The sequence below is a fragment of the Mesoplodon mirus genome, assembly GCF_964341445.2.
Source record: "Mesoplodon mirus genome assembly, contig: HAP1_SCAFFOLD_814, whole genome shotgun sequence".
Classification (NCBI taxonomy): domain Eukaryota; kingdom Metazoa; phylum Chordata; class Mammalia; order Artiodactyla; family Ziphiidae; genus Mesoplodon; species Mesoplodon mirus.
Window position 1 is genome coordinate 18,097 of NW_028295223.1, and position 17,707 is coordinate 35,803.

At 44.3% G+C, this 17,707-nt stretch overlaps 1 protein-coding gene across 1 annotated transcript; it reads left to right on the plus strand.

Annotated features, from left to right (window-relative positions):
- On the plus strand, positions 1-17,249 carry LOC309797636 (uncharacterized protein). The gene is made up of 4 exons (XM_082646098.1): positions 1-997; positions 2,049-2,136; positions 6,047-6,173; positions 7,114-17,249. The coding sequence occupies exons 1-2, from the start codon at positions 581-583 to the stop codon at positions 2,082-2,084; spliced, it is 453 nt and encodes a 150-aa protein (XP_082502224.1). The 5' UTR covers positions 1-580; the 3' UTR covers positions 2,085-2,136; positions 6,047-6,173; positions 7,114-17,249.
- The last annotated feature ends 458 nt before the right edge of the window (positions 17,250-17,707 follow it).

Sequence of the window (17,707 nt, forward strand, 5' to 3'; positions counted from 1 at the left end):
ACTGGTGGTAGAGCAAGCAGTGTGCTTCCAAGTGGGGTCATCTGAAGACACAGAGCTGTGCCACAGCGCTGGTACACAGCTGAGCAACGATGAACATAGCATATAGCGAGAATGTAGAGTCTGTGCTCAGGATAAATTTCTTTTTCTTTATTAATTTATTTTATTTTATTTATTTTTGGCTGTGCTGCATCTTCGTTGCTGCTCACAGGCTTTCTCTAGTTGTGGTGTGAGGGGGGCTACTCTTCGTTGAGGTGCGTGGGCTTCTCATTGAGGTGGCTTCTCTTTCTTGCCGAGCATGGGCTCTAGGTGCGCAGGCTTCAGTTGTGGCACATGGGCTCAGTAGCTGTGGCTTGCCGGCTCTAAAGCACAGGCTCAGTAGTTCTGGCACACAGGCTTAGTTGCTCCAAGGCATGTGGGATCTTCTAGGACCAGGACTCGAACCCGTGTTCCTCGCATTGGCAGGCGGATTCTCAACCACTTAGTCACCAGGGAAGTCCTCCATACACTCTTGTTGAAAGACTTACGGGGAAATAGGTTTGTTCTTGGCGGTTGTCTACTTGCCTTGCTCTCATTTACGCAGATGCAGAGCTACAAGTCACTGCCCTGTAGGAACGTCGGTTTCCTCCTGGAAGAACCAGGAACCCAGGAGCCAGCAGCCCAAGGAGCTCGACCACGAACCCAGAATGGGGTCTGGACAAGTGATAGGCTCAGCCAGGGCTCTCCTCGCAGACAAGCTCGAAGAACTACATTTCCCAGAATCTTTTGTTCTCGCATGGACTACATTTCCCAGAGGGGCTCGCGACTGTCCCTGCCCCGTCCCTCCCGGACCTACGTGGGGCGTAGGGCGTCGGGCGTTTGCCGTTGGCATGAGCTAATTACTCGCCAGAGGTCCGCCGAGGCGGCACCGCGTGGAGTCCCCAGCGGAAGCTTCTGTCTGGCCGTGGCAGTTCCGGAGCCTCCAGCCTGCGGCCCGCGGAACCCCCGATGCCTGGGCGAGGTGAGCGGCGGGGGGTAGGCAGGATGCGGGAGGGAGGACCGGGCTTCGGGAGCATGCGTCGCCGGGGCATGGGGCACAGGCCCAAGAGACGCGAGCCGGGTCTTTGTGGGCGCCGGCGGGCCGAGAGCCGGGCACCCCTGGCTCTGTTCGCCTGCCGCCCCCAGCCATCCCACTGACGTGGCCCTGAACGAGACAGGTCGGACACATCGTCCCCATCGGCTGGACCCAGCCACCCTCCTGCTTCTTCCCGACCAGTTCCCAGCGCGCTACCTGCTCAGCGCCTGCCGGCATTTGAATTTGTTTCAGGCTGGCAGTGAACGTGAGAAAATTATTTCCTCCCCTTACCGTCACCCCTGCACTCCCGAGTGACAGGCTTGTTTTACGCGAGAAGTGAGTCGCCAGCTTCCCCCAGTGGCAGAGCCAGGACTGGACCCAGGTCTTTGGTTTAATGTGCCCTTTCCTCAAGACAGCAGCCCCTCCCCGCCATAGGAGAGCTGATGTTTTCCCTTTCCGAAGCAGCTTTCTCTAGAAATCTGGAAATTGTTTCCTTGACAGGAGGGGGAGGAATTGGGTGGGAATGCTTGAGGTGGAGAAAAGTTGTCACATGCACGCAGGGAGGTTAGAGCAGGTGCTCTGGAGCCCGCGGTGCCTGGAACCCTGGTGCCACCCTCCCTGGCTGTGTGGACTGGGACAAGTTGCTCCCACTCTGCCCTCAGTTTCCTGATCTATAAAATGGGGTGCTGACAATGCCAACTGTGCTGTGGGCCTCGATGTATTGATAGGTAGTGCCTGGCACGCGGTGAGGCTCAGGGAGTTGCTGCTACTGCTGATAGAGTCCTAGGACTTTTCCTCTGAGCCAGGGAAGGAGCTGGGCCTGGACCAGGATGACCCAGCCCTTCTCTCTGGTCCTGTCTAGCCCTCGTTCCTTCTGACTTCCTTCTCTGGGGGCACTTGGCATCATTTTCAAGTGGTATAAAGGTTTCAGAGCTGCTGATTCTGAGGTCTAGAAAGCAGAAGGGGCTTCCTCCTGGTTCCCTTTTTCTTCTCTCAGATCTGGCTTCTGGAGACTTCTCCCATCCTAAGGTGAAACTGCCCAGAAAGAGGACATGGCTCCTGAACAGAGGGAAGCAAGGTCTCCGGTGAGTTCATTGCCATCTCAGGTCTTAGAGATAGATGGTTTTTTTTTGTTGTTATTTTACCCACAAACTGAAGTTTTCTCCCCAATACAGTCTTCACCAGGATTTGGAGCCCATGTCCTTCTGCCTTGGAAGAGTTAGTCCACCCTGGTGGATGGTGGATTGCATAGGGAATGCTTGCCTCCAACCCCCCAATCCATGGCTTGTGTTTCTCTTTTTTTTTCTAATAGACACTCTTTTATTCATTAATCTCAATTCACTGTATGATTACTGAATTGATAGGTAAGATGCCACATGTCTTATACCACTTGGGGTCAGAACAAACAAACATGCACACTTGGCAGAGTTCCTTTCTGGCCTGTCTCCTTTGCTCAGTCGTGTCCCCCTCCCTACCCTTGGCCAGAATGCTTTTCTTTTTCTTTCCGCCCCTGAGAAATCCTCATGATACCTTCGCCAGGCTTTTCCCAGTCCATAGTTCTTAGTTTTTCTCCATCTTAACTTTCTGGATCATGTGCCTTGCTTCTGTCACTCTCTTGAAAACTGATGTTGACCTGCCATTTTCAACTTTATGTTGTGAGAATGAGGGTGGGACCCCATCCAGGTGAGCCACTGTGTGAACAAAGGATAGCCATGCTGGTGGGGACGTAGATGGAGAGGTCTCTTGACTCCAAGAGCAGAGAGAAGACTCCTCAGGAAGCAGCAGTGAGAGTTTCATGGGATATTGGTAGTGGAGAGGCAGTGTATACAGTGATTCCTCAGTGGGGCTTTTGAGCCAGATGGCCAGGTTTGTGCCCATCTCCTCTGTTGCTGTTAATGGGTCTTGGGCAAAAAACTCCACCTCTCTGTGCCTCAGTTTCTTTCCTCTCTGTGCCTCAGTTTCTTTCCTCTCTGTGCCTCAGTTTCTTCACCTGTAAAGTGAATACAACAACTGGGCCTACCTCAAAGGGTAGATGAGAGGATCCTGGGAGTTAGTGCATGGAAAGCGTTCTTGTCAGGGCCGGGCACATAGTAGATGTTCAATATGTGGTGGTTGTGGTAGCTAAACGATATTATTCTAGTTCATGATGTCTATCTATCTACTGTTGGTAGATAGAAATGACTATAGTGTCCTTCCTTTACTCATCCTCATCTAACAATAGTAGTTAACGTTGCTGGGGAATATCCTGAGGGCTTCACCTTTGTTCTCACTGTCATAGCGAAGCAGAAGTTATTACCCCCATTTTACACTTGAAACTGAGGCTCAACGAAGTCAGGCAACCTGAAATCAAACCCAGGTATGTCTGGCCTCTAAGTTCATGTTAGTTATCATCCAGCCTTTCGTCTGGTACATCTTTCAGAACACAGGGCAGGCCTGGCTCCCAAATGACCAGAGTTCTCTGCAATGTGATGTTGTGTATCTTTTGGACCCATGAAATGTGGTAGTGGTTGATCTTCTGAGACTGTGGCTAGGACCTGCCTCTGCATATTTGGGCTACTTTTTTCTAAGCCCTTCCCGTTCCATTCCAACAGAGCCAGGCTGCTCTCTTACCCAGAATCTTCTCCATCCCTGCTTGTGAGTCCTATGTGACATTTCTCCCTAACCTCACCTGCTGCCGATACGTCAGTACTATGTGGAATTGTGTGTAAAACTCAGTGACAGGACGTTTAAGACCAGAGAAAGAATATACCCACCAAGTGCTGGGTTAAAAGAAAACTTCAGTTATCGTCTTGTCTCTGCCATTGGTAAAGTATGTGACCTGGTGTCTTAACTGCCCTGGACCTTGTGTTTCTCATCTGTAAAATGAGGATTGAACGAGGAAATAGTATATGGTCCTGTCCAGCGACACTTTTCTTGTTCAAATTGTTTCACGCGTTTTTCTTGTCTGCCAGTTGGATTGTAAATTCTTTTGAGGGCAAAGATCATTTCTTGTATTCCCTGCCATGTGCCAATAAATTATCTTATTATACATGCACTGCATGTTAATGTTAAAAATCTCAGAGAATAAAAACGTAAAATCACTCTTACCCCAACATCTTGAGATAATCATGGTCATACCTTTGGTATGCAGCCCTCAGAATAATTGTCTGTGTACCTTTATTTATTTATTACTTATTGATGTACATGTGTACATATGTATGTATGTATTTTTTATTTTATCATTTTAGCTTTTTATTTTGATAAAATACACATAAGATTAAACTCACCACTTTAACCATTTTTGAGTATATTGGCATTAAGTGCGTTCACAGTGTGGTGCTACCATCACTGCTCTTTACCTCCATTGTATGGATTATCATTTATTACTTAAGCCTATGAGATAGGCGTTGAGAGGCAGTTCCTTGGATTGGAATTCTACCTCTACCACTGACCAGCTGTGATATTGTGATTTATAATACAAAATATATATTTGGTCTTTGTCCCTGTTCCTGGCACATAATTTCCAAAACCCTTGTGATTTCCTAAGTGGTTAGTAATATATGCTTTTTATCCCTGAAATTACTTCAGAGCAATGAAGGCACAATGGGTGTGTTTTGTATCCACACCAGAGTTTATGTTAATGAGGTTACTTTTGTACCCCACCTAAGGATGCGGGCTAATTGCCAGGGGAATCAACCTTGATTAAAGTGTTGGAATTTTCAGTCCTGCCCCCCAATAACCCCTCTTATCCATCTGTCACCACCCTAGGAGATGAAAGTTGAATCAGTCGCCAATGGTCAGTGATTTAATCAATCGTGCCTATGTAATGAACCTCCATAAAAACCCAGAAGGGTTCAGAGTTCTTCCAGGTTGGTGAACATGTAGAGAGTCAGAGAGAATGGTGAATCCTGAGAGAGCATGGAAGCTGTGCACCCCTTCCCTGTGCCGCTCTTTCACCTGCCAGTTCCTATATCTTCTTTTATAATCAACCAGTAATCTAGTAAGTAAATGTTTTCCTGAGTTCTGTGAGCCACTCTGGCAAACTAATCAAACCTGAGGAGAGGGTTGTAGAAACCTCCAATTTAGAGCCAGTCAGTCAGCAGCACAGGTAACAACCTGGACTTGTGATTGACATTGAAAGGGGGCCAGTCTTGTGGGAATCTGACACTATCTTCAGGTGTCAGAATTGAGTTTAATTGTAGGACACCCAGCTGGTGTCCCACAATTGCTTGGTGTGTGGAAAAACCCCCACATCTGGTGTCAGAAGTGAAGTAGTGTTGTATTAAGAGTAGCGGAGACATGCAGGAGGAGTGAGTTTTCCCTTCATACCAGCTGTGTGACTTGGATAAATTTCTCTTTGTTTTCTCTTGTGTAAAATGGACACAATAATAGTACCTTCTTCATAGGGTTGTTGTGAAGATAAAATAAAGATATACACTAAAGGTTAATATAAAGCTCTAAGAATAGTACTTAGCCTGAAAAAAGCATTCAATAAATTATAGCTATTTTAATTTCCATTATTACTGTCCTCAAGCTTTAGGGAGCACAGAGTGCCTTCAGTTATTTAAACTAGCTCCCTCAGTGATTATTGAGGTTGTTTCCATTTCTTTGCTGTTACTAACACCATGATAAATGTCCTTGCATGTGCATTTTTGTTCAGTGTTCATTATCAAACAAATATAGTAATTGGAGAGTTAAAGAGTATGCACATTTTAAAGCTTCTAATGTATGTTATCAAATTGCCAACAGGAAGATTATTCTAATTAACACTCCCACTAATGGCCTTAATACCTCCACCCATCTCTTGTAGCAGTTAACTCGGAGCCGGGTTCATACTTCATGCTACTCAGTATCTATTTGTCATTGGTCAGTTGTTCATTAAGCAAATGACCTGGAACCTTCAGAACCTAGAATAATGTAGAAGCATTTCATGGTAGCCCGTCTACTCCCCACTGCCGCCTTTTTCACCCTGTGTGATGGGTGGTCCTGGGTGAGCTGAGATGCTTGTCTCTACAGGTGTCAGTGACGTTTGAAGATGTGGCTGTGTTCTTTACACGGGATGAGTGGAGAAAGCTGGCTCCTTCTGAGAGAAACTTGTACCAAGATGTGATGCTGGAGAACTATAGTAACCTTGTCTCATTGGGTAAGGAAATTTTCCCTGTAGATACAGAGTTCAGAAATTGGGATACCTCAGCATCTGATTTCCTGGGTAAAAGCCCTGGGTCATTAAAAACTTTAGCTGAGTTTTGCCTTAGCACTGTGCAAACTGGATCTCCATAAATAAACCTGAAAACCTTTTTCTCCCTCGTAGGTATGGAATTGCCCCATGGATGGGACAATCTACAGAGCTGCACATTAGAAATTCCCTCACTGCAGGCAACTTTTTCCCACTATGACTGAACTATGATGTGTTTGCTCATCTCTTAACAGAGAGCATCCCTCAACCTTTTTCTTTGACCCAACACTGGCTTTTTTCAATTCTCTTTTACAGGGGTCAGCAAACTTTTTCTGTAAAGGGCCAGGGAGTAAATATTTTCAGCTTTGTGGGCCACATATAGTCTCTGTAACGTATTCCTTTTCTTTTTTTTTTCTTTGAACCATTCTTTGCTCAAGGGCCATGCATAAACAGACAGTGGCCTAGATTTGGCCTATGACCCATAGTTTGCTGACTGCTGCCATCTTTCAAAGGGAGTCAGATAGTGTTTTCTCATTTTAAACAAGCTACTTGGTACATAATCCTTTCCACAGATACCTGTTACAAATATTAATTGAATCTGTACATTTAACATACATTTAACAGTATATACATATTCCCTCTTGTATAGAAAGCTATTAGCACCCTGTTAATCAAGTCTGCATGTTTATCATACTTCACTAACATACAACTAAATGTTACATTGCCCCTTGCTTTTACCCTAACACACCCCTCACATTGTGGGGGCACAACTGGAGCATCCCACAGAAGTTCTCTGTATCATCCTTTGAGTTTTCCGCTCAGATCTCAGATACCTCTTTGTGTCAAGGCAAAATCAAGTCTTTTTTTTTCTTTTTCTTTTTTTTTCTTCTTTTTGGTCTATGAGCAGGACTCCCATTTTCCAAACCCGAGGTGATCTCCCTGTTGCAGCAAGGAGAAGATCCCTGGAAGGTAGAGAAAGAAAGCCCTGGAGGCTCCTCTCTAGGTGAGTGGGTGCGGAATGTCTGCAGGCAGCAGTCTGGTAAGTGAGTGCATGTGCAACTCGGAGATGTTGGTCGGGGAATTTTCTGCAGGTTCTCAGTCCTGAAGAAGTTTTGGAGAAGGGATGCTAAGGCCCCTAGTCACAAGCTTCCTCTTCTTCTCTGATAATTACTGCACAAGTGAATCTCTCAGGATCTTTTCTCTTGTGATTTCCTGTTGTTTCAGAGGAGGGCTACATTGTCATGCATTCATTCAGCAAACTTAGTGCATTTAAGGAACTGCAGATAATTCATTCAGACTGAAGCTCAGGGTATATGGGAAAAGAAAGAGATGAGGAAGGAAATGAGATTAGAGAGCCAGGTGGGGGCCACACTATGAAGTGCTTTGGTACAGTTCTTAGGGATGGGAACTGTCCATGGATGACTGGAAATAATTGAAGAGTTTCAAGCAGAAGAGTTGTATGGTTGTTGATATTTTAGAAAAAATAGTCTGAGTCTGAGATACTTTAAACGTCCCTCAGTAAAGGCTAAAGAAGCTGAGGTGGGTCCCTACACTGGCACACAGCACCACAGTCAGAAAGCAGCAGCACTGGTGTGGGCAGAGCTCCAAGCTACGTGAAGGACTAAAGCAAGTTACGGTGCATTATTATGACATATCGCCATCTATGTGTAAAGAAAATTACGTGGGTGTTTGTCTATATGCATTATGTGCGTGTAAGTGCCAAGAGAAAGGTCGGGGGACACCTAAGCTGGTAACTAGTTACATTTGGATTGGGACTGAGAATGGGCATTGATGAAAGGGGACTTTAGTTACATGCAATGTTATTAAAATTTTCACAGAGAATATATTCATGAGTCCTTATTACACAGTTTCAATTAACTAAGAATGGTTACTTTGGAAACACTGTTGGTCCTAGATTTGAAGTGAGGAAAAACTAGAGGTGGGAACCTTCTGGAGATTATTGCCTAATGTAGGCAAGACATTACCTGGAGGAAGGCATGTGCAGTGAGTTCAGGAAAGAGGAGAGGTCCCTTTATTAAGGGTATAGGACAGGTTCGGTGTGGGATGGGTTTCATTTGAAATGTTAGTGAAATATGGGTAGAGGTCACCAGTGGACAGCTGTAGAAGGTAAACAGGGTCAGAACTCAACAGGGAGGTCAGGGAGCCATGAGTGCAAAGGTGGCATTTGAAGCCTTGAGCTGAGCAGATGAGGGACCGGAGGAGAGGACAGAGTCCCAGGAAACCTCAGTGTTTATGAGGTGGGTTAAGAAGGAAGAATCTGTGGCTGAGCCTGAGAAGAAGTCACCAGAGGAGAAAACTGGCAGATTGGGCTGTCATGGAAGTTGAGGACTGAGAGCTGTTGACTTGGGGAGGCCAGGGCTCTGGGGGAGCCAGGTTCTAAGCCTCGCTCACTGCTTCCCTGTCCCGTGATAAACAGCAGTGCAACCTTGGACAGAAGGATGCAGGTCCTGCCCTGGCGGAGCTCAGTGGAGGTGGAGGCTAATCGCACACAGGGCTGTGGAATGACAGCCTCCGGTGAGGACCTCGGGGGAAGAGCCGCAGGTGCTGTGAGAACGGGGAACAGGAGGAGTGCTGTGGGCAAGGCTTCCCGAGGAAGGGCCGGATCCCACATTGTGAGAAGCGTTCAGGCACAGGAAGAGCATGTCCGAGAGTCCAGACAAAGGAAGCCGGTGTGTGGAGACGGGAGCAGGGAGAGGGAGCCGGGACCTGAGAGCCAGGCACAGCCTCTGAGGAGTTGAAGTACCCTGGCCACAGGCCCAGGTTTATATTGTGCAAGGATCAGCCTGCAACCAATGTGGAGCCACCTGCCATAGACGTAGTAGGACTTGTCTGAGGTTGCTGTCGGGTCCAGACGAGTCAGTGATGACCCCTCACAATGCGGGCCCAGCAGAAGGGCTGTGGGACAGGCTGTCTCGATCCCTAAAGCACCCACACCTTTAGTAGAGCTCGTTCTTCCCCGTATAATGTGAGATCTTTTGAGGTGGGAACCACACGTATCTCTCCTTTTATCTTTTAACTGTCACTTGGGAGAAATATTCTAATTTTGTGGGAACTGCTAGAGACCACCACAAAGTAAACAGAGAACGCAGGCAGCAGGAAACCAGTGGAGAGTTTAGGAGGGGCGTCAGGTGTGGACTGAGTATGGCGTGGAAGATCAAAGGAAGAGATGGAAGAATTGTTCCCTTTCCATTTGCCTCGGGAGCCTCTGATCCATGAGGAGTCCCCCTTCCTGAGTGAAATGTTAGTTGGATTAAACTGAATAGAAAGTATGACTGGAGTCGAAAGCTGTCCAGAGAGACCCTGAAGACACCTAGTGGTGATGTCAAGTCCTTCTCAGAGTTGGGAAACTGTCCCCAAAGGAAAACTCTGAGTGGGTGTCTGGAGGAAGTAAGGCCATCAGAGCCAAGCAGTGTGTGCATTTCTCTTGATGGGATGAACCTCCTCTCTTTGGTCAAAGGAGACAGTGAGATGGGGCGTCCTGGGTGTGCTGGCGTGTGGTTGTGTCTCTCCTGCACCCCTGGCGAGTCTCCCATTTGCCTGGACTAAAGTGCCCTTGGAACAGTTTCCCTTCCAAGGGGAGCTCACTTCCCTGTGAGCTTAGGTGAGGGACCTGGATGTTCTTGGAAGTACCTTGATCATTAACTGTAGGCCAAAACCAAAAACCAACCCTTTGAACAACCGGTGACAGAAAAGCTTATGCTTCCAGGGTAGGACTCCTAGAACCTCTAATTGCCTCCAAGTGTGTTTTTAAAATATAATTTTCACTTCAAGACTCCTCACAAATAGGAAAAACAAGACAAAAAGGGAAAACAAACTGTCATCCCTGGATCTGTATGTTTCATGTTGAGAGATGGGAGGAAATGGCTCAAAGGGTACACGTCTCATCTGAGTCTCTTACTTAAGAAATGAGTCCAAAGTCTAATCACTATTCTGGCATATTATGTATATAAGTTATATATATATATAAAATAAGCATAATGTGATTCAATCAACTTGAACGTCTCATGAGTTTGATTTACACCTAACATGAAAATATTCTTTTATTCAAAAAGTTTAAAATCCAGGGATGATCTAGGTAAACAGTTACCTCCAATGAAAAGGTGTTTTTCTTTCTTTGTCTTTTTCTCTTCCTTTGTTATATTTATGCAAGAATTCAGGGCAGACTGAACCTGGAAGGGTGGTCAGCTAAGGGGTTGCTTGTGGACTGCCTTCGACTCACTGAGACTTGCTGGGGCTTCATCTGCACAGAGAATAGGGGTCTTTTTCTAATTTGCAGAAAGGTGCTGTAGGGGTTATAGCGGCAACCTAATGAAATATCATGCAGTGATTTTAAGGAGTGAATTTCTTACAAGGTGAAAGTTGAGCCCAAATGCTCTGTGGCCCTGTTTACTATGTTTGATTTAGTCTTGTTCTCATCCCCTGCGATCCTCTTCTGCCACCAACATCTACTGTCCTTGTAGCTGCCAGAATGGTCTATTTAAAAGATAGATCAGGTCATCTCACTCGCATGCTCAAAACCTCTAGTGGCTTCTATCTCATAGAACACAATCCAAAGCCCCCAGCGTGGCCCTCAGAGGCCTTTGTGGTCTGGCCCCAGCTACCTCTTCGCCTTCACCTCCTTCCTCTCTGCCCTTCATTGGAGAACTCTAATCACCCTGGCCTCCTTGTAGTTCATCAGGAAGGCCAAGCAGGCTCCCACCTCAGGGCCTCTGCACTTGCTTTTTCCTCTCCTGGACCATTCTTCCTGATGGCCAGGAGCCCACTTGACTCACTTCCTCACACTATACAGGTTTCTGCTCAGATGGCACTTTGTCAGTTAGACACAGCTCATCCTTTGTTCTTTGTCCTCCACAGGACACAGGTCCTTTGTCCTCCACATTCTTTATCCCCTCACCATGCTTCATTTTCTCTCAGAGTACTTATTACTGCCAAATAGTACATATTTATTTATTATCAGCTCTTCCTCTGGATTGTAAATTCCCTCATGCTGGGTTGTCTGTTTCATTTGTTCCCATGTCCCCAGTACCTAAAATAGTGTCTGGTCAGAGTCAGCTTCCAGTTAGTGAATGTATGAATGACTTGGTTAGGTAGTCGTGATGGAGACCGAAAAAAGGGAACCAGTTGCAGAGATATTTGGCAGATAAAAGCAACAGGACTTGGAGATGGTTTAGATATGGAAGATAGAGGAGATGGAGTTGTCAAGGATGCGTGCTTGGTTTGTGGTTTGTTCTGGGATGGACAGTGATATCCTTCACTGAGATAGTGGTGCTAGGAGATCAGAATTGGGGGATGGTATAAATATGGTTTTGGATGACTTAAATTGTCTTTGGTTGACCCAGTTATTCAAGTGGAGATGTCAAATAGCCTGTTTGATTTGGAGTTCCACCCCTTATAATATACCCTGGGCATTAAATGTAAATTTGGGAGACCCTGTCACTAAAGATAATTGAAAGAGTGGTTGAGTTTGAGTTAGCCTGTGGAGTGGATTCAGAGTACAGCAAGAGCAAGAAAGAGCCTAGGACTCAATCTTGAGGAACTCTGGCATTTCATGGCTAGGCAGAGAGAAATGAACCCATAGGGAAGACAAGGGTAAGGTGTACTATAGAAGGAAACTCGGGAGTCTAGTGTCATTGAAGTCAAGTCTCATAAAGGATGGTATCAGTAGTGGTAGGGAAAAGTAGATGAACTTGAGACATATTTGGATGGCAGAATAAACAAGTCTTGGTAATTGATTAGCAGAGGGAGAGGTGTGAAGGATGCCTTTTAAAGTTTTGATTCAGAACTGGTGCCAATTACAGAGACAAAAAGGTTATACAGGTTGGGGGAGGAAATAATCATAAATTCAGTTGAGCTGTCTTTGAGACACTCAAGTTGCTGTTTTGAGCTGGGTTTTGTATAATTAGGTATGGAGAGTAGAGAAGTCTTGCCTAGAGTATGTTTATAGATGAAGCTGGCCTGTGAAAAGGGTACAGAGTGAAAAGAATCAGGGGCCTAGCACTCAAACCTACGGAACTCAGGTAGAGGAAAATGAGCACACAAAGGAGATTGAAGCTGGTGGAACATGAGAAGAATTTGAGGCAAGTTCAGGGTCACTGTAGCTTAGGTAGTGAGCATCTGAAGGAAAATGAGGGGTCACTATCAGATGCTGCTGAGAGGTAAGTTAGGTGGGGACTGAAGAGAGCATCTTGCCTTTGTCACATGAAGGTTATGGTTGCCTTAGAGTAGTGGTAAGGACAGAAGCCAGAATGGAGCCCATGAGGGGTGAGTGAGCAGGAGGAGATAAATATGTGTGGGATACGACAAGGTGAGATGTGACATGGAGGCAGTAGCTGGAGAGCTCTTCTATGCAAATATAAACAAATATTTCTTGTTTTTCTCTGTCCACTCCAATTATATTATACAGCACACATTATTCTGCCCCTTTCTCTTGATATATATTGAAACTCTTTCCATGTCAGTACATAAAGAGCTTCCTCATTCTAAGGAGTAGTTCTACGGCCTTCAGCTAGCTCTCTTCTTGGCTGGCAGAAGAGGTGATTTTGGTTGTATGTGGCTTTGGATAATGTTAGCCCATTGGGTCCAGTTTGGGCTAGAATTTTATAAATGCTGTGGTTTCTAATTAGCAATATGGATATTGGTTTAAAGCTGTACCTTTATCGTGTACCCATATGATGTCCTGGTGTATTACAGTTAGAGTTAATCCAACTGTCCATCAAAGGAATCTGGTTGAATAAGCTGAGGGACATTCTCATGGTGGAATTCTCACTGTAAATAAGAATGAGGAAGAATTCTGTAAATTCCACTGTGGGGTGATAATATTACTAAGTAGGGGAAAGTGCAGAACAGAACAGTGAGAATAGTTTTATCAAAGGAAGGAGGAGATACCAAAAAAGACAAAGTGTATATTTGCTTATATTAAAAAAAAATAGAGAAGCCAAAAAAAAAAGGATAAAAGCAGATCTATAAAAATGGTTACCTATAAGGTGAAGGAAGAAAAAGAAAAAGGATTGAGAGAACAAGGATAGAATGTAGAATTTTTTTAAGGTACCTTGTTTTTATAATGTTGACTTTGGAACCATAAAAATGTTTATAGGGCTTCCCTGGCGGCGCAGTGGTTGAGAGTCCGCCTGCCGATGCAGGGGTTCGTGCCCCGGTCCGGGAAGATAACCACATGCCACAGAACGACTGGGCCGTGAGCCATGGCCACTGAGCCTGTGTGTCCAGAGCCTGTGCTCCACAGCGGGAGAGGCCAAAACAGTGAGAGGCCCAAGTACCGCAAAAAAAAAAAAAAAAAATTTAAATTATAAAACAAGATTAAACAAAAATGAAAAAGTGTTCCATAAATATTGAAAGCAAAATGAAACAAATGACCCTAATTGTGTTTCAGGTTGTTGGCTTAGTCACAGAGAAAAATTATCTCAAATGCTTTTAAATCACAGCAGCTTGAATAAAGATCCTTAGTGATTTATATAAATATTGTGGTTTATAATAAGTAATATATATTTGGTACAGAGCTCCTAAAACCCTGGGAATTCCTAGGTGATGAGAGCCACAAAGGTGTCTTTGTTATGTTAATGAGGTTTCTTTTGGACCCTATCTTAAGATGGGGCCTGGTTGCCATAACCAATCATGTGATTAGAGGTTTGAAAGTTGACCTCCAGGGAGGGGAGGGGGACTGGAGGTTGAATTAGTTGCCAGTGGCCAATGATTTAATCAATCATGCCTGTATAATGGCGCCTCCATAAAAACCCAAAAGGACAGATTCAGAAAGCTTCTGGGTTGGTGAATATGTGGAGATCTGGGGAGTGTGGTGTACTTAGAGAGGGCTTAGAAATTCCATTCCCTTTCCCCATACATTGACCTGTGCATCTCTTCCATCTGGCTGTTCCCAAGTTATATCCTCTTACAATTAACTGGTGATCTAGTAAGCAGAATGTTTCTCTGAGTTCCATGAGCCACTGTAGCAAATTAACCAAACCTAAGAAGGGGGTCGTGGGAACCTCTGATTTATAGCCAGTTGGTCAGAAGTACAGATGATAACCTGGGTTTGTAACTGGTGTCTGAGGGAGGCAGGGGGCAGTCTTATAGGACTGAACCCTTAACCTGTGGGATATGATGCTATCTCCAGGTAGATAATGTCAGAGTTGAGCTGAATTGAGGACACCCAGTTGGTATCCAAGTATTGCTTATTATTGATGTGGAAACCGCCCCCCCCCACCACATTGGAATTGGGTGAAGAACATGTAATTAATACCTTACAGGCAAAAATAACTTCAAACAATAATGTTGATTTTGGTGGTTATAATAAAAATATGTGTTTATGTTTACAAATAGAGTTCTTATCTTTGAGAAATGTGTTCTGAAGTATTATTGATGAAATGATATAATACAGAATTAGCGTACTTTAGCATATGCTAATGAAAGAGACGTAAGGGAGTTGTATTAATTTTCTCAGCCTGCTCCAACAAAGTGCCACAAACTGTGTGGCTTTAAACAACAGAAATTTATTGTCTCACAGTTTTGTGGGGCGATTCTCCCTCTGAAACTCCAGGTAGAATCCTTCCTTGCCTCTCCCTACCTTCTGGATGTGGCCAGTGGTCCTTGTTCCTTGGCTTGCAGCTGCATCACTCCAGTCTCTGCTTCTCTTGTCACTTGGTGTTCCCCTGGGGTATCTTGACATGGTCTTTCTGTGCTTGCCTGTGTCCAAATTTCCCTTTTATAAAGACACCAGTCATATTAGAACCTACCCTAATCACCTCATCTCAACTTGATTGAATCTGCAAAGTTACTTAACCTTACCAAATAAGGTTATATTCTGAGTTATTGGAAATTAGGACTTCAACATATCTTTTTTGGGTGATGCAATTCAACCCATAATAAGGTAATAGATGAAACAGCATTAGTGATTGTTGATGCTGGCTTGGCAATTCATTGTACAATTCACTCCACTTTTGTACATGCTGAACATCTTCCATAATAAAAAACTGTAAAAATCAGAATTACCAACAACAGAATTTCTAAAACAGCATTTCTCTTTTTCACCAACACAGGCATTCTGGAATACATTTACAGATGTGTAGTTCTGCCCCCATCGTGGTGTTGTGTGTAATTCTCAGCATATAGCTCCCTCAATTCTCTGACTCTAGAAAACCTTATGAGACTGCAAATGCATGTGACATTTTTATAGGAATAATTTTGAATCTGACCACCTGTAGGATAAGGTGGGAAGGATATAGGTCTGGAAAGTTGGCTTGGGTTCAAAGATTTTGATGCTGCCTTTAGCCCTCACACTATCCCTCCATCTAATCTATGGCTAATCCTTTAAAATCCCATTTTAGACATTTCTTCCCCCAAATTCTGGCCACCACTAGTACGCCTTCCCAGCTTGTACTTGGTACTATCTGAGGGTAGTTTGGATGTTGTTGTAAGCTCACATTTTCATCCATTTCTGTCTTGTGTTTTTGTTGTATAAATTACCACACTTCTCCTTTTTTGTCTCTAATGCCAAACTGGGAGCTCCTTAAAGAAGTTAACTGTTTCTTTTCATTACCAGATCTGGAATGTCTTGTGGATCACATGCCTAAGATAGAGCCTGACATGTTGTAGGTGCTTTTTAAGTATTTGCTGAATGAATTAAATAAGGAGCAGTCAGTGCTTTTTGAAATAATAAGAGGAGTTCTATATAGTAAGAAGGTTAAGTTCAGTGGGAAGTAATACTAGAAAGGTGAGAAACAGGTCAGAGGATCACCTTGAAGGTCAATAGCAATAGTCACTATTGAGTAAGGAGATCCTGAACTTGGATGTATTAATGATGGTTGTTAGAGACATCTTAGTGAAGAGATTCAAGGGAATTTGATGACTGACTAGACTTGGAATGCAGGGGAGAGAAGCTTCTGAGATGAAACTAAGAATTGATGGCAAAGGAGCTGAAGAAGTTATGATATAATTCAGAACTTGGAAACACAAAAAGAGTTTGAAAGGAATGCACTGGATTCGGATTTGGACAAGCTGAATTTGAAGAAAAATCCTCAAATGAAGAGTCTAGCAGGCAGCTGGAAATACCTCTGTAAAGTGTTTTGAGGCTCAGGATAGTCATTCAGATAGGAGGTGTGGGAGTGGATGAAATCATCTAGGGAGAGAAGGTTGAAGAGAGACTCACAGAGTTTCATAAGCACCAAGGGAGGAGAAACTAGACCTAATGACAGGAACTAGTCAGGGTGGTGGTCATTGGCGAAATCACCTGTTCTCTAAACTTCTGACCTAAGTCATAACCTTGTTCATGAGTTAGCTCAGGCCCAGGCTTGATTCTGGGAGAGAGCAAAAGTTGAACTGCACTTCAGGAGACATATCTTAGACCTACAGAAAACTTTAAGCAGACCATAAAGAACAGTTAGGATGTCCATAATCCAGGACTGATGTCCCCTTCATTGGGAAACATGACTGTTTTAAGTTATTAGTCCCATTCTGGACTAAGGCATTGGCACTTGAAGTAGAGTTGAGGTGAGTTTCCCAGTATTGGTATGGACCCTTGTAGCTATAATTACTTGCATTAAAAAATAAAAACTCCCCATGTCCTGTTTCTCTATTCTCCCTTAAACAGAACTTTTCAAAAGCATTTCTATACTTGATGTCTCCATGTTCTCACCTCCCATTGTTTCTTCTGTGCACTCCAGTAGGGCTTTCTTCCTTACTAGTCCATGAAAAGCAGTTATTAAATCCCAGACAGTCTCCATCTTGGCACAATCAGGGTTAAGTTTTTAATTCTTAAATTGTTTAACAAAGTTGATCATTGCCTCCTCACTGGAGTACTTTCTTCCTTTGGCTTCTGGACCACCATACTCTTCTGCTTTTCTTCCTTTTCTTGCCCTCTAGTATTACAATGCCTAAGTGATTTTTTCAGTTCTTCAGCTTCTTTTTCTTTTTTGGCTGTGTTGGGTCTTCATTGCTGCGCACGGGCTTTCTCTAGTTGCAGCAAGCGGGGGTTCTTTGTTGCGGTGCACGGACTTCTCATTGTGATGTCTTCCCTTGTTGCGGAGCACGGGCTCCAGGTGCACAGGCTCAGCAGTTGTGGATCATTACCTGGTCCATAGTACGCAGTTAATAAATATTTGTGAATGGAAAGGATGTCTCCAGCATATGCAAATATAACAAAATAAGAAAAAAACCATGTAGTGCTCCAGAAAGTGCATGTAGTTCAGTATACATGGCAAGAAACCAGGGGAGGGAGATGAGTACCGAGGTGAATAAAGGTCAGATCATGAAACACCTTGTTGACCATGTTAAGTACTCTGGACCGTACTTATATACAAATCATTGAAGATAATTTGGAGGATCTTACAGAAGTTTGCAACATGGTAAGATGTGGATTTTAGAAAGATTACTGTGGCTACAGTGTGGAGACTGAATTGACAGCAAGATTTGAGGTGGGGAGACTAGTTAGGAGTCTATGGTGGAACAGTAAAGCATGAGAAACAGAGTAC